A 14770-nucleotide genomic window follows, 5' to 3' on the forward strand; every position below is an offset into this window, starting at 1 on the left:
ATATGGCTAGCCAGCATAGTTTGAAAAGTTGGGTAGTGTGTTGCCTCTAGCTGTATTCTTTTTGTTTAAGATATCTTTGGCTATTCGGACTGTTTTTCGGATTTACATAAGTTTTAAAATACTTTCTTTTCTCATTCTGTGACAAATGACTTGGTAGTTTGATATAATAGTATTGAATCTGTAAATTACTTTGGACAGTAAGGCCATTTTGACATTATTTCTTCCCATTTACGAGCATAGAATGTTTTTCCATTGGTTTGTATCATCTCTGGTCTCTTTCTCTTTCGTTCTTTCTTTCCTTTCTTCCTTCCTTCCTTCATTCAACTTTCCTTCCTTCCTCCCTCTCTCTTTCTTCCTTCTTTCCTTTCTTTTTTCTCTTTCTTTCCTTCGTTCTTTATTTCTTCTTTCCTTCTTTCTTTTCTTTCTTCTTTCCTTCTTTCTTTTCTGTTTCTTTCTTTCTGATGGAGTTTCACTCTTTTTCCCCAGGCTGCATGGGGTGCAATGGCATGATCTCAACTCACTGCAACGTTCACCTCCCAGGTTCAAGTGATTCTCCTGCCTCAGCCTCTCGCGTGGCTGGGATTACAGGTATGCACCACCACACCTGGCTAACTTTGTATTTTTAGTAGAGATGGCGTTTCTCCAGGTTGGCCAGGCTGGTCTCGAACTCCTGACCTCAGGTGATCTGCCTGCCTCGGCCTCCCAGAGTGCTGGGATTACAGACAAGAGCTACGGTGCCCAGCCATCATCTCCGATTTCTTACGGCAGTGTTTTATGATTCTCACTGTAGAGATCTTTCACCTCCATGGTTAGTTGTATTCCTAGGTATTTCGTTCTTCTTGTGGCTGTTACGAGTGGGGGTGCAGAATGGATTTGGCTCTCAGCTTGGACATTGTTGGTGTATAGAAATGCCACTGAGGAATACCATTTAAGAATTGCCACCTAGTTTTTGACAGTGGTTGAACTAATTTACACTCCCACCTGCAGGATATACATGTTCCTTTTTCTCCATAACCTTGGAGAGAAAAAATGCCACTTTTTGTACAATGCTTTTGTATCCTGAGACTTGATAATCAACTGAAATTATGTATCTGTTCTAGGAGCCTTTGGGCAGGGACTGAAGGGATTTCTAGGTATGGAATCATATTGTTACACTGTTTGTGAAAACAGATATTTCACTTCCTCTCTCCTGGTTGGATGGCTTTTCTTTCTTTCTCTTGCCTGCTTGCTCTGGCCAGGACTTCTGGTACTGTGTTGAATAGGATGACAATCGACATCCTAGTCTTGTTCTGGTTCTCTGGGGAATGGTTCCAGCTTTTGCCCATTCACTATGATGGTGGCTGTGTGTTTGTTATAGATGGCTCTTACTATTTGGTGCTATGTTTCTTCAATGCCTAGTGTTTTGAGGATTTTTAACATGATAGATGCTGAATTTTATGGAAAGCCTTTCTGCATCCTTTGAAATGACCATCTGGATTTTGCTTTTAGTTCTCTTTATGTGGAGAATCACATTTATTGATTTGCATATGCTGAACCAGCCTTGCAGGAATAAAGCTTCCTTGATCATGGTAGATTAACTTTTTGATGTGTTGCTGGATTTCGTTTCTCAGTATATCGTCGAGGTTTTTCTTTTCTGTTTTTGAGACAGAGTCTCAGTCTTGTCGTTAGACTGGAGTGCAGTGGCACAATCTCTGCTCACTGCAACCTCCACCTCCCAGGGTCAAGTAATTCTCCTGCCTCGGCCTCCCGAGTAGATGGGACTACAGGTGTGCGCCACCACACCCAGCTAATTTTCTGGTGTTTTAGTAGAGATGGGGTTTCACCATGTTGGCCAGGATGGTCTTGATCTTCTGACCTCGTGATCCACCTGCGTTGGCCTCCCAAAGTGCTGGGATGACAGCTGTGAGCCAACCCGTCTGGCCTTTGTTGAGATTTTATCATCGATGTTCATTAGGATAATGGCCTGAGATCTTCTTTCTTCATTGTATATTTGCCAGGTTTTGGTATCAGTATAATGTTGGCCTTATAGAAGGAGTTAGGGAAGAGTTTCTTCTCACTGTTTGAACAGTTCCAGCAGAAATGATATCAACTCTTTTTTATACATCTGGTAAAATTCAGATGTGAACCTATTTAGCCCTGGGACTTTTTTTTTTTTTTTGGTTGATAAACGGTTACTGCCTTGATTTCAGAGCTCATTATTGGTCTTTTTTGGGATTCAATCTCTTTTTCATTGTATCTTGGTAGGGTGCATATGTCCTAGGAATTTATTAAATTTTTCTCCATTTTATGTGCATACAGGTGTTCATAATATACTCTGATGTTGTTTGTATTTCTTTGGGGTTAGTGGCGATATCCCTTTTATTGTTTTTAATTGTATTTATTTGGATCCTCTCTCTTTTCTTTATTAGGTTAGTTAGTAGTCTATTTTATTAATTTTTTGAAAAACAAGCTCCTGGATTCCTTGATATTTTGAATGGTTTGTAACATCTCAATTTCAAAAGGAGACTGAAAAGTTAAGGCAATTATAATCAAAAAGAACAAAAGTGGGGGCATCACATTACCTGACTTCAGATTATACTACAGTAACCAAAACAGCATGGTACTGGTACAAAAACAGACACATAGGCCAATAGAAAAGAATTCAGAGCCCAGAAATCAGGCTGCATACCTACAAACATCTGATCTTTGACAAAACTGATGAAACAAGCAATGGAGAAATTCTTTTCTATTCAATAGAGAGTGCTGGGATAAGTGGCTAGCCATATGCAGAAGATTCAAAGTGGACCCCTTCCTTACAGCATTTACAAAAATTAACTCAAGAGGGAATAAAGACTTAAATGTAAAACTCAAAACTGTAAAAATCCTGGAATACAATGTAGGCGATACCATTCTCAACATAGACAGAGGCAAAGATTTTATGATAAAAATACCAAAAGGAAAAATTGACAAATGGGATCTAATTAAACTAAAAACCTCGGTACAGCAAAAGAAACTATTCACAGAATAAACAGACAGCCTACAGAATAAGAGAAAATTTTTTGCAAACCACAGATGACAAAAGTCTAATGTTCAGCATCTATAAGAAACTTAAACAAATTTATAAGAAAAAACAAACATTATAAAGTGAAAAGAGGTCATGAACAGACACTTTTCAAGAGAAGACATACTTGTGGCCAACAAGCATAGGAGAAAAAGCCCAATGTCAGTGACCATTAGAGAAATGCAAATCAAAATCACAATGAGATGCTATCTCACACCAGTTAGAATGCCTATTACTAAAAAGTCAAAAAATAACAGATGCTGCAATATTTTAGAGAAAAAGGAATACCTATGTCCTGTTGGTGGGAGGATAAATTAGTTCAACCATTGATGAAAACCGTGTGACAATTTCTCACAGACCTAAAAGCAGAACTACCATTCGACTTAGGAATCGCCTTGCTGGGTATATACCCCACGGAATAGAAATCATTCTGTGGTAAAGACACATGCACGTGTATATTCATTACAGCACTATTCACAATAGGAAAGGTGAAATCAATCTAAATGCCTCTCAATGGTAGACTGAATAAAGAATATTTGGTATGTATATATTATGGAATAGTATGCAGTTAGGAAAAAGAATTAATACTATGTCCTTTGCAAAAACCTAGATGGAGCTGAAGGTCTTTATCCTTAGCAAACTAACACAGAAACAGAAAACCAAACAGCACATGTTCTCAATTATAAGTGGGAGCTAAATGATGTGAAGACATATAGAAGAAAAACACACTCTAGTCCTTACTGGAGGGTAGAGACTGGAAGGAGGGAGAGGATCGGGAAAAATACCTACTGGCTACTAGGCTAGAAACTGTAGAAAATTAAGGTTGAGCTCCAAAACTGTTTTCCATGGTGTCGAGATGTAACTTTCCCATGTCATACTACGTGCTGTTTCCCATGTTTTCATACGGTGATGGATGGGGGTGTTGCAAGCATTGGGAAAAGAAAACTGAGATGTCTTAATGTTTCTGTGTTTCAGCAGTTGAATGTTTTTATTATTTATCTGTGTTTTTCTTTGTGTGCTTATTTGGTTAGTATTTCATATCACGTAGTGCTCTGTCTTCTCCAAAAAACATGTGTATTTATCTTAGGAAAGAAATGTAAAGTGTGGTAAATACGATGGGTCATGAAGGTGCAGTGACACTGACTCCATCCTACCTTCAGGGATAAGCCAACCCTGAATGTGAAAAGAGACGCTATTTTTATTGCATAGTACCACACAGGGCTAGAGCTTCCCAGAACCAGCTGGGGATTCTTACCTAGACCCAATGTTGTTTATTGTTAAATCTTGTGGCTTGAGATATCTTCTAATTGAATTCGATATTTTAGTCTAGGTTACTATCTTTGACATACATCATTGAATAAAATGCAGGATATGTATTTTAATTTCTTTAATTTACCACTTCATTTCAAGTTATTCTACCAAGCTCATGAAATATTTCGCTAATTGTCATAAAAGTGAGGTTATGGCACGTGCGTTCTAAGATTTAATACATTGTTTCTAGGGGAGGTTGCAATACAGTAAACTGAATCTTAAATATTATAGAACTTTTAAAGAATTTGGCTTAGTTGGAGAAGGCTGTGGTATATTTAAGGATGTTATGTATTCTACATTACTCCTTAGGAAACAGATTTTCAGACCTGGTGTGCTGGCTCACGCCCATAATCCCAACACTTTGGGAGGCTGTGGTAGGAGGATTGCTTGAGGCCAGGAGTTTGAGACCAGCTCAGGCAACAGGGCGAGACCTGGGTTCTATGAAAAAATAATCAAATAGGGAACATGCTTTTGAGATACTAGAAACATTTGATTCTGTTACATACCACACTAAGACTAATTGAAGATAAAAAAATCTGATTCTGCAGATAACACAGACAAGTCAGAACACATTGATTTCTGATGTGACAGTCACTGTTCGATGAAACTGTTTATAGAAAGTAAAGCCAAAGTGCCTTATTTTACGGAGATACCTTTTAATAACCCAACTGTTAGACGAATAAAGCTTTTTTAAAAACTCAAAGCAAATGTTACTAATCATTTGGAGTCTGGACGTCCCAGTTCACAGGGTTACTTCTAACATGTAGAGCACATGCAGCCTTCTGATCAATCGAGAGTGAGGGGACTGCCCCTGCCAGAGTTCAATTCAGCCCCAGGACCCCATGGCAGCCCAAGGTCTTGGTTCATGCTGTGGAAACAATACGGAATTTATTCACTCAGTAAACATTCACTAGGGTTACAGTCATTTTAATATAATTCATCGTAAGGTGATGATCTCTAGGAACGTCATCACAGTGGAGCAACCTGAAAGCTCCCAGCAGCCAGCAATGAATGAAAGGTAGGGGCGGGGCTGCCAACAGGGTGGGGCCTGGTGAGCCACGTGCCTGGGCTCCCACATCACAATGTGGGTAGGGCGCCTCGTGGAGGAGACTGTGCCTGATTGGTTCCTGGGCACCAGGTTGGTAGGGCAACCTCCTTCAGTTGGTAGAAAACACTGGAAGGAGGAACTCCCTCTGCGCTGTCTTCTCCGAAATCTCCGCTCTCAGGCTTGTTGTATCTAGACCCATTTTAAATCAAGCAGGTTCCCTTCAGACCAGTCATCTCAGGGGAGGCAGCTGAGGCGGGGAGTGAGCTGTCAGTGGGGTGCGGCCCCCTAGCCAGGGGCTGGCCCTGCCAGCGTGCCTGTGTTTCAAAGAGGTGAAGTGCTGAACTGTGCGGACCGGGAGGCAAGGGAAGGTCCAAGTTGCTGGAGCGCACCCAAGGTGCCCCATGGGGAACACACTGAGTTGTTGTTTGTGCCCCAGAGGCAGACGCAGGCGAGGTCTGCGTAGGTGCCCTGAGGATCTGTCCTTCAGCTCTGACATCAATGGGGCGGTGGCAAGGAAAGGTCCAGGCCAACACAGAAGGAACAAGTCCAACACCGGTGCCAGACCCATTTGGTGCCCGTGCTGGCTGTGTGGGGCGGTGTCCGGCAGTTATGACCTCGATGAGGCAGTGTCGAGCACAAGTGCAGACCAAGGCAGAGAGGAGCAGAGGCCGGGCAGAGAGATCACGGTGCTCCCCAATGCCAGACCCAAGCAGAGCCAGCACAGGGTGCACTGGGCAGAACCGATCTGCAGCCATAACATCAATGAGAGGGAGGTGGCGAAAGCGCCAGACCGTACTGCTGTGGAGCCTGCCCTGCGGGATTTGGGAGCCGGTGACGGCCATGACCTGCAGCACATGAGAGACCAGGAGATGCCCAAAGGTAAGGCAATGAATGATGCTGTTTGCCCTCAGGCACGCCTCTGGCTGACACTCATACCAGCTCTCATTCCTCCCCCGAACCCCCCGAGGCATCCACAGCCTCGGGCTCCTCCGTCCTGGCCCTAGCCAGCTTTCCCAGGCCCATGCACCAGGTAGGAGGACTGGCCCTGCCTCGTGCCTGCCCCCACCCTTCATGCTTTTTCCCTGCTGCATCTGGTGGTTTCTTTCTTCCTCCCTACCCCAATGCCCAGTTGTGGCCCCTTTCTCAGCCCCAGGCTGGATGAAAGCTAAGTTTTCCAAATAGAAAACGCATGCTACAGATTTCATTGCTGTAGAGCAAGTGTCTTACAGCTCTTCTGTTTACTTTGGTTGGTCTCTTAAATTTTTAAACGTTAGAATAATTAAGTTTCATGATGAATGTGACTTTGTAGCTGAAAGATATCGTTCTCTCAGAATATTAAAAAAAATGGTGAAAGAATGAACAAAGATAGTATATGAATGAATTCTGCCTTTATACACAAAGCATGAAAGGACTTTTGAAAGTCCTTGTTTGGTGGCGTAAAGTAAGCCTCTGAGTGCTTTCACACACCAGGTAGAAGATGGGCAGTGTTTGATGACAGCCCAAAATAGACTCTTCATTTCATTTTTGAGGATTTATTACACATTTACAAGTATGTCTCATTTGACCCTGTCTCCACAAAAAAATGGTTAAAAAATAGCCGGGTATGGTGGCTTACACCCACAGTCCCAGCTGCAAGAGAATCTCTGGAGCCCGGGAGTTTGAGCCTTCAGGGAGTTATGCTGGCTCCATCTCACCATTGCACCACTCCAGCCTGGGCAACAGAGTGAGACTTTGTCTGTTTAAAAAATTGTTTTTGCCCAAGACAGCTCTTTGTTTTAAGACATTTGAAATACTGAGCTGGTGTCTGACCACAGGAATTGACCACAGCATCTCTTCCTGCTTGAGACTTTCCCTGAAATGTGCTGGTAATAGCAGCCTAGAGGAAGGTGGTTATATTTGATAAGTAGAGGGAGGAGGGCATATATGTGATTCATCTGAAAGTTGCATCCGTTTATTTAGGTGCAAGGTTGAAAAAGAAGTTCCAGCCCCAGCCCGGTTTTACTCCACATGCATGCAGAGATTCTGTGATTTTTGTATTCTCCAGTGGAATTGGGACATTGGTGCCTTTATTTTCTTGACATTTATTACTAAAAGCTTTTCTCAAGACTGTAAAAGTGATTAAAATGGCTATGTCGCTTTAAAAAGAATCTTTTGTACTCACCTCACTTAGGACAGTGTTTCCTCTTCTTCCTCTACAGGTCTTGCTTCTGTCCGTCCAAGGGCAAGCACACTCTTCCTGAGAAAGTATCAAATGAGTGGTAAGACAATATTATTTCTGCTTTCAAGGAAAACCTAAACATTTTCTGTCTTGTATATTACAGAGAGTATTTAGAGAAACTCAGATATTAGTTAAAAATGTTCAACTTTTCATAGATTTACTTATTTTCACATGTGATATAATTTCCTTTAGTTGTCACTGTTTTGGAAACATACAGACTTTGTGTTTACACATTTGGTGACATTTTCACCAACACAATTGGCCACATGATTTAGTGTAGTAGTCACGGATTTATGCCTTTTTCTTCATACGTCTTTGACATTTTTCCCTTGCTCTAAAGAGTATGTTTTAATAATGACTGATAGGATTTAGGCCACAGCTTGGATTTCACTTGAGCAAATCAAAAGAATCCATTGTTCTAGATTGGATCTGTGATGTTGGCCTCCTTTTTCACAGTGCTCTAACCACAGTCACATCCAAGTGGATGCTACAACTTTTTCATTGCAATGTAATAGAAACGTAACATGCCCTGTGCTGTTTTCCATATTAGCCTTAGTGTGTGAAACTAGTGTAAAGTTTCCATATCCTGCCTGTTTTAGGATGAGAATTAGAACTGTAGGATTTTTCTGTACTGTTGCTTATGTTTCATAATGTTCTGTTATCTTACTCTATTTTCAAAAAGCCATACCCCGTGTTTTTTTTTTTTTTTGTTTGTTTGTTTTTTTGAGACGGAGTTTCACTCTTGTTACCCAGGCTGTAGTGCAATGGCGCGATCTTGGCTCACCGCAACCTCCGCCTCCTGGGTTCAAGCAATTCTCCTGCCTCAGCCTCCTGAGTAGCTGGGACTACAGGCACGCGCCACCATGCCCAGCTAATTTTTTGTATTTTTAGTAGAGACGGGGTTTCACCATGTTGACCAGGATGGTCTCGATCTCTCGACCTCGTGATCCACCCGCCTCGGCCTCCCAAAGTGCTGGGATTACAGGCTTGAGCCACCGTGCCCGGCTACCCCGTGTTTTTCAGTTAATTTTAACGACAAGAATACAAGAACTGTGGGTTCTAGAATAACATCAGAACTAATGCAGCACAAGAAAAAGGGGTCGTTCACCTACATTTTCATAGTTTGCGAGGACTTTGTCTGACTTGAGCTAGTAATTTCTGGTTAGGATTCTTAAATTTCTCAGTTTCTTCCAAGAGCCATGGGCTTCTCACACATAGAATGTACGGAAGTAGAAGAAAACCAACAACAGTAACAACAACAAAACCCCAAAAAGTTCCTCCATGAACTCAAAGCAGGACCGCACTAATCACCAAGGGGATGGCACTAACGCATTCATGAGGGATCTGCCCCCGTGATCCAAAGACTTCCCCACCTCAAACCCTGGGGATTACATTTCAACGGCCGATGTTGAAATGTAATCACAGACATTCCCTAATTTGTTTTGCCTTTCCTTATCTACACGGGGATTCTTTCATTTGAACGTAAAAGAATATGTGTTAAGAAGTAAAACTGTGTTTTCAGATTTTACACTCAGAGATTCATCATGCCAGATTATTTAAATGTTAAATTTTGTTTAAATTAAAATTTTTAATTGATTTTTTATATAGCGATAATCAGATGTATCTTGTTTTATATAGTGATGATAACTAGCAACTACTTTTATTCTATGGTATTTTATTATACCAAAATTGATTAGTTATATTTTTACTTTTAGTGCAAGAAAAGAGGAGAAGCTTTCGCATATATTCTGTGAGTAAACTTTCAAAAAGTTAAGAAATTAATTGTTTAAATTAAAAGTCGATCTGTCATGATTCCTTAGAAATGTAACAGGGACCCAGTGCTGTTAGCATGATCCTTTTTAGGTGAATTTTCTAACTCTTTTCTATTTTCCTAAGTGTTAGATTTATGCAGGAAAGTCTTTAACTTACTGTGCCCATTTTTAAGGCTGTGTGACTTTTAAGTTAAATTTAAATTGGTTGTGATATTGCCTGGGCGGTGCAAGCATGGCTGCTGGTTTTCTGGAAGCAGGGTTGGGAAGCAAGGTTGAGTTTCCCTTTGTGTGTGCCATTTTCTCCCATTTCCCAGGTTTCATCCCTGGTGGGTCTGAGCTCAGAAACCTTCAGGTGTAATATATCCAGGGAATACACATCCACATTCCTTCTAAGATGGGAGGATAGGTGGACCTACGGTTCTAACCACAGATTTACTATTGACCTTGCCGGCTCTGTTGTGTTTCACCCTACCTTCCCAGGTACCATGTGCTATGATTTCGGTGACTGTGTTGGGTTCTTCAAAATACACGGCATTGCTTGTTTCTGTTCAGGTCACTCCCTGTGGGCACCAGGGTTGTGCTTTTATGTCAGTTACCACTCCTCTATCTGCTTGCCACCTTGCAACATTGACTCAGAATCATCTGCTGTCAATCCTGTCTCCTGATTCTGTGTATAATGTTTATTTTACGACTAACTCTCGTGACATTTCAGAAGGAAGAGAAAATAAATTTGTGGTCAATTCATCATATTTAACCCACATTTAGAACCTATATGTAAGTGTAAATCTAAGTTTAATGGAACATAATTATGACCTTAATTCAGACAATTTTCTAGTTATATCTATTATAAGCACATTACACTTTTCCACTCAGGCCTTGTGTAATAACTCTATTCAAACTCCGTACCTGCCATGTGATCCCATTGCTGTGCAACATAGATGGAGCCGATTTTGTTAGCACACAAAGTGTTGGAAATTTTCAAGTGAGCTAAAAGTCTTTAATTATTTTAAAAACATCTAAAACATGTCATAAAAAGTGGGGAGAAAACCGTGATCTCCAGGGCCGGGTGTGGTGGCTCATGTCTGTAATCCCAGCACTTTGGGAGGCTGAGGCAGGTGGATCTCTTGAGGCCCGGAGTTCAAGACCACACTGGCCAACATTGTGAAACCTCATCTCTACTAAAAATACAAAAACTAGCCAGGCATGGTAGCACATGCCTGTAGTCTCAGCTACACGGGAGGCTGAGCCAGGAGACTTGCTTGAACTTGAAGGTGGAGGTCACAGTGAGTGATAGGAAATTTTAATTTAAAAAAACCGGGACAGATTTCACCTGAGGCTGTACCAATTAGTCTGTGTTTTGGTGCGTTATTCCTGTTATTTTTATTCTCATGTATGGAATTTTCCTCAGAATTGACTTTTCTTATTTTAAAGTATTAAGCTGCACTACCTCAACAGTAGTGACATTAAGGGATACCTTCTTTCCCTTTGAATGAAAGTATCGGAATCAGTCCATTTTTATTTTTTATGCCATATTTGTTTTTGAGACAACAAAAGTATACACATATAATCACATAACACTGTTAATGTAATCTATCACAGAATAGCTTAAGAAACATAAGAGTTCTGCTGGAGTTAAAACATTTCTATCTTAAAGGGTAATTTGGTCCTTCAAATAGTAATGTTGTTCAAAAACATCTTGGATTTTGGTTAAGAACGAAGTGAATTTGCAGTACAAAGCATCTAAAGCAGCAAAATGCTGTTGGACGCTATGGACATTTCGGATTGTTGGCTACTAGCAATGTTTAAATGCAGCTTAGGTTTATAAACAACCACGAGATCTTCTCTGTACCCTGCCTTTTTTTTCATACTGACTGATTAGTAGTAGATCCAACCCTGTTGTGTCTTTAATGAGTTTGCGAGAGACCCTAATGGAAGAGTGTGATAATATGATGCAAACAAGCATATTAAGAGGAGGAAAGAAAACTCATCTGAGTTATTTTTTTTTCCAGTTAAAATAATCAGTATTTTGTGGTTTTAAATAAAGCTGTTGATCTTTTCAACTATTTGGTGATTGGCATTTGGCTACTGGGATTATTTTTAGCCAAGAGCACTTTCTCTCTCTCTCTTTCTCTCTCTCTCTCTCTCTCTCTGTCTCTGTCTCTCTGTCTCTCTCTCTCTCGCTCTCGCTCTCTCTCTCTCTCTCTCTCTCTCTCTCTCACTTCCCTTTTGTAAATTTGAGATGGAGTCCTCATCTGTCACACAGGATGGAGTGCAATGGCACAGTCTCAGCTGACTCCAACCTCCGCCTTCAGGAATCAAGCAATTCTCTGCCTTAGCCTCCTCAACAGCTGGGATTACAGCCACCCAGCACCACACCTGCCTAATTTTTGTATTTTTAGTAGAGATGGGGTTTCATCATCTTGTCCAGCCTGGTCTTGAACTTCTGACCATGTGATCCACTCACCTCAGCCTATGAAAGTGTTGGGATTACAGGAGTAAACCACCTCACCTGCCCAGCAGGAACATTTACTTAATATAATGGAGGCAGTTTCCGTATTGACTATCGCACTCTCAACAAAGAATAGATATTTTGAAAGTGTTTTAGAGATAGTTGATTTTCTACAGGGTTCAAAAGGTTCACTGTCATATCTCTGATAGCACTGTGGATGAATTTTCACTCATTTGTATCTGTAGGAAGATTTACTTTCCAAACTGTAACTGACTTGAATATTGGTCAAGCTCTTATTGAACTCCTTAATTTCTCCCACATTCTGTGCTAAGCAGCTGCAGGTAGGAGAGAAGGGGTTCTCCCTCTCCTGGAGAGGCTCACTTTCTCATGAGGGGGATGCCCTGCAGGCAATTGTAGCATGTAACACACAGTGAATTAGACTGATGTGTACGCAAAAACAGAAGTGTTTTGTGGTGTGGCTGCAGGCAAAGGGATCCCAGAAGGTGGATGAGGTCAAGCTTGCTGGGACAAGGGGGAAAGGAATAAATATTCCAGACAGAGAGCAGCACGAGTGAGGCAGGAATGTGCCATAATGTGCATCAAATAACTTAAAGAATGAAATCAATTAACTTTTGAAACGAATGCAGAGTATTCTCAGAAGTTCTCATTTGAGTAGTGTCATAGCAGTCTTATGTAAACATGAAGTGAAAGTTACATTCCAAAAGTCGTTTTCATCATCTGATTTTTGGATGTGAGAGAGTCTTAAAAGCAGTACTTTTTCCATCCTCCCACAAGGAAACAGGCCCAGGGAGACCTATGGCCCCTCACTTGTTTGGTGACTGAGCAGCTCTGGCACGCACACTCTCTGGCTCTAACACACTGGTTCCATGGCACTCTCTCTTGAATGCACACATTAAGGATTAGTAAGGGAGTAAATGTAGTATTAGGTCTTCATTTACTGCAATCAAATGCTCTTGTGTCAATATTATTTAATGTATGATATTTTGTTGCAGTTAATGAATAACAGAAATAGAAAATCTCAGTGCTTTTTCCTGCATCAGAAAAAGAACATGAAATTCCATTATAAATGTTTCCCATTATTTATCAAGGGAATTTATAATAGTGGCTTGCCAGGTTTGATGATCAGTGTCATATCAAGGGCAGCATTTTATAACCCATTTTTCAAACATCATCTGTGACGAGAGCCTCCAATGAGTTTCCCATAGAGCTGCACATGATACCACACTCGGACAGGTCACGGGGTATAAAAAATACCTTAATGCCTTATTGTTTGACATTGTGACAAAGGGAAAAAACCCAAACTTTGGTAAGTTTATCCTACTGTGATGTCTTTCTCTATCTTCCTTCTTCTTCAGATACCTCCATGGCATCTTGATAGAAAATACAGCTCGTGTTCCACCATACTCCTGGATAACAGCACAGTCAGCAAGCCTGATCTCAGCCAAATATTAGGATGGTGAGTACAACGAGGTTGCCAAGGGCTGAGTGACAGACCCCCGTATGCTAAAAGCATGCGGGCCATCCGCTGTTAGTTCAGCCATTTGGTTGCCCTTTTCAGCAGGCAGTTGAAGAAGCTGATGTCAATGATATATGGATTTTTCAGGACCTAAGGATGAATTTTTTTAATCTTAGACACTGTGTGGTAAAAGGGAAAGCCAGTTAGCAAATAAGCCATCCCAGAATAATCACAGCTCTTTATCTGATGCATTTCTGTTATGACAGTATTGAACCTAATGGGCAGGAGAGGTGCTTTTTATTGGATGTTTCTAGGAAAAATTAGTAGTTCTTTATGGGCCATAGGCCTAGCACGATGGGCACTACTTTGGGAACTACTCTTGGAAGAAGGAACAGCTTGTCCTCCAGTGGCACCATAGTGTATCTGCATTTAAATTTTCCCATCATGCACCAGCACATCATAGGCCACAATCAGAGATGCCCTTTCACAACACCCTTGACAGATGGCTTCAAGTTGTTTTAAAAAGCCAGCTCCAATGGAGATGTCCAAAAAATATTATTAACATGTCCTTCCATTATGAGTGTTGATATTCAGAAAACAGTTTGACAAGTGGTACCTCAGAATGTTAATGTCCTTATCCCTAACTTGACTTTCCAGTCTATAAACACGACTAAGTTACAAGCTTAAGTTTGTCTCTAATGTACTAGTTTTAAGCTAATTTGTTAGTAACTTCTACTTTAATCAAAAATGGCCATTAATACTCCTAATAATGTGACTTTCCTCTCTCATGTATAACAATAATTGAGATCCAATTCTGTTTCAGCAAGAACTGGACTTCACCTGTGTCTAAAGCCCTGAGCTTTGATCTGTATGGTGGCATCACTTAATGTTTGTATTCAGTCCTAAGTAAAAAGCCACTCTTTCTTGGCTAGAGTCCCTGACTTCTTCTGATTTCAAAAGATTCTAATGTCTCAGTATGCAATTCAAAAGTAGTTTTTAAGCTTGCCCTTGTTCAAACAAGTGAAAGTCCTACTTTTTCTTTCAGTGTGGTCTAAATTTTACAAGATTTTTTTAAAAATTGAAATATATATACAAAATAATATATATTTTTGGAGAAGGGGTTTTGCCGTGTTCGCCAGGCTGGATTCAACCTCCTGGGCTCAAGCAATACACCCAAGTCAGCCTCCCAAAATGCTGTGATTATAGGCATAAGCTTCCGTGCCTGGACTAGAAGTCTATTTTTGAAGCATAGTAAGTTTTAATTTACTCTCCAGTTTTAGAAGGGATTATTTGGTATATTTGCTTTTGATGAAAGAAAGGTTTACTGAGCAAGTTAATATAGAAAATTGGCTTTTAGGAAAGATTTTGAAAAACGTATTTCATGGTTAGTAGAGCATTGTTCTCAATGGAAGAAGTGAGCCATATTAGAATCACTTATACTGTTTCTTCAAAACA

The 14770-nt window shown here is 40.7% G+C and overlaps 1 protein-coding gene across 1 annotated transcript in view; it reads right to left on the minus strand.

Annotated features, from left to right (window-relative positions):
• LOC141581415 (uncharacterized) overlaps positions 1–14770 on the minus strand; it is a 578148-nt gene that overhangs the window by 466480 nt on the left and 96898 nt on the right. The window contains exon 4 of the mRNA XM_074386828.1: positions 7561–7635. Within this exon, the coding sequence (XP_074242929.1) occupies positions 7561–7635 (75 nt within the window). The remainder of the gene's footprint in view (positions 1–7560; positions 7636–14770) is intronic.

Source organism: Saimiri boliviensis, chromosome 1 (genome assembly GCF_048565385.1).
Source record: "Saimiri boliviensis isolate mSaiBol1 chromosome 1, mSaiBol1.pri, whole genome shotgun sequence".
NCBI lineage: Eukaryota > Metazoa > Chordata > Mammalia > Primates > Cebidae > Saimiri > Saimiri boliviensis.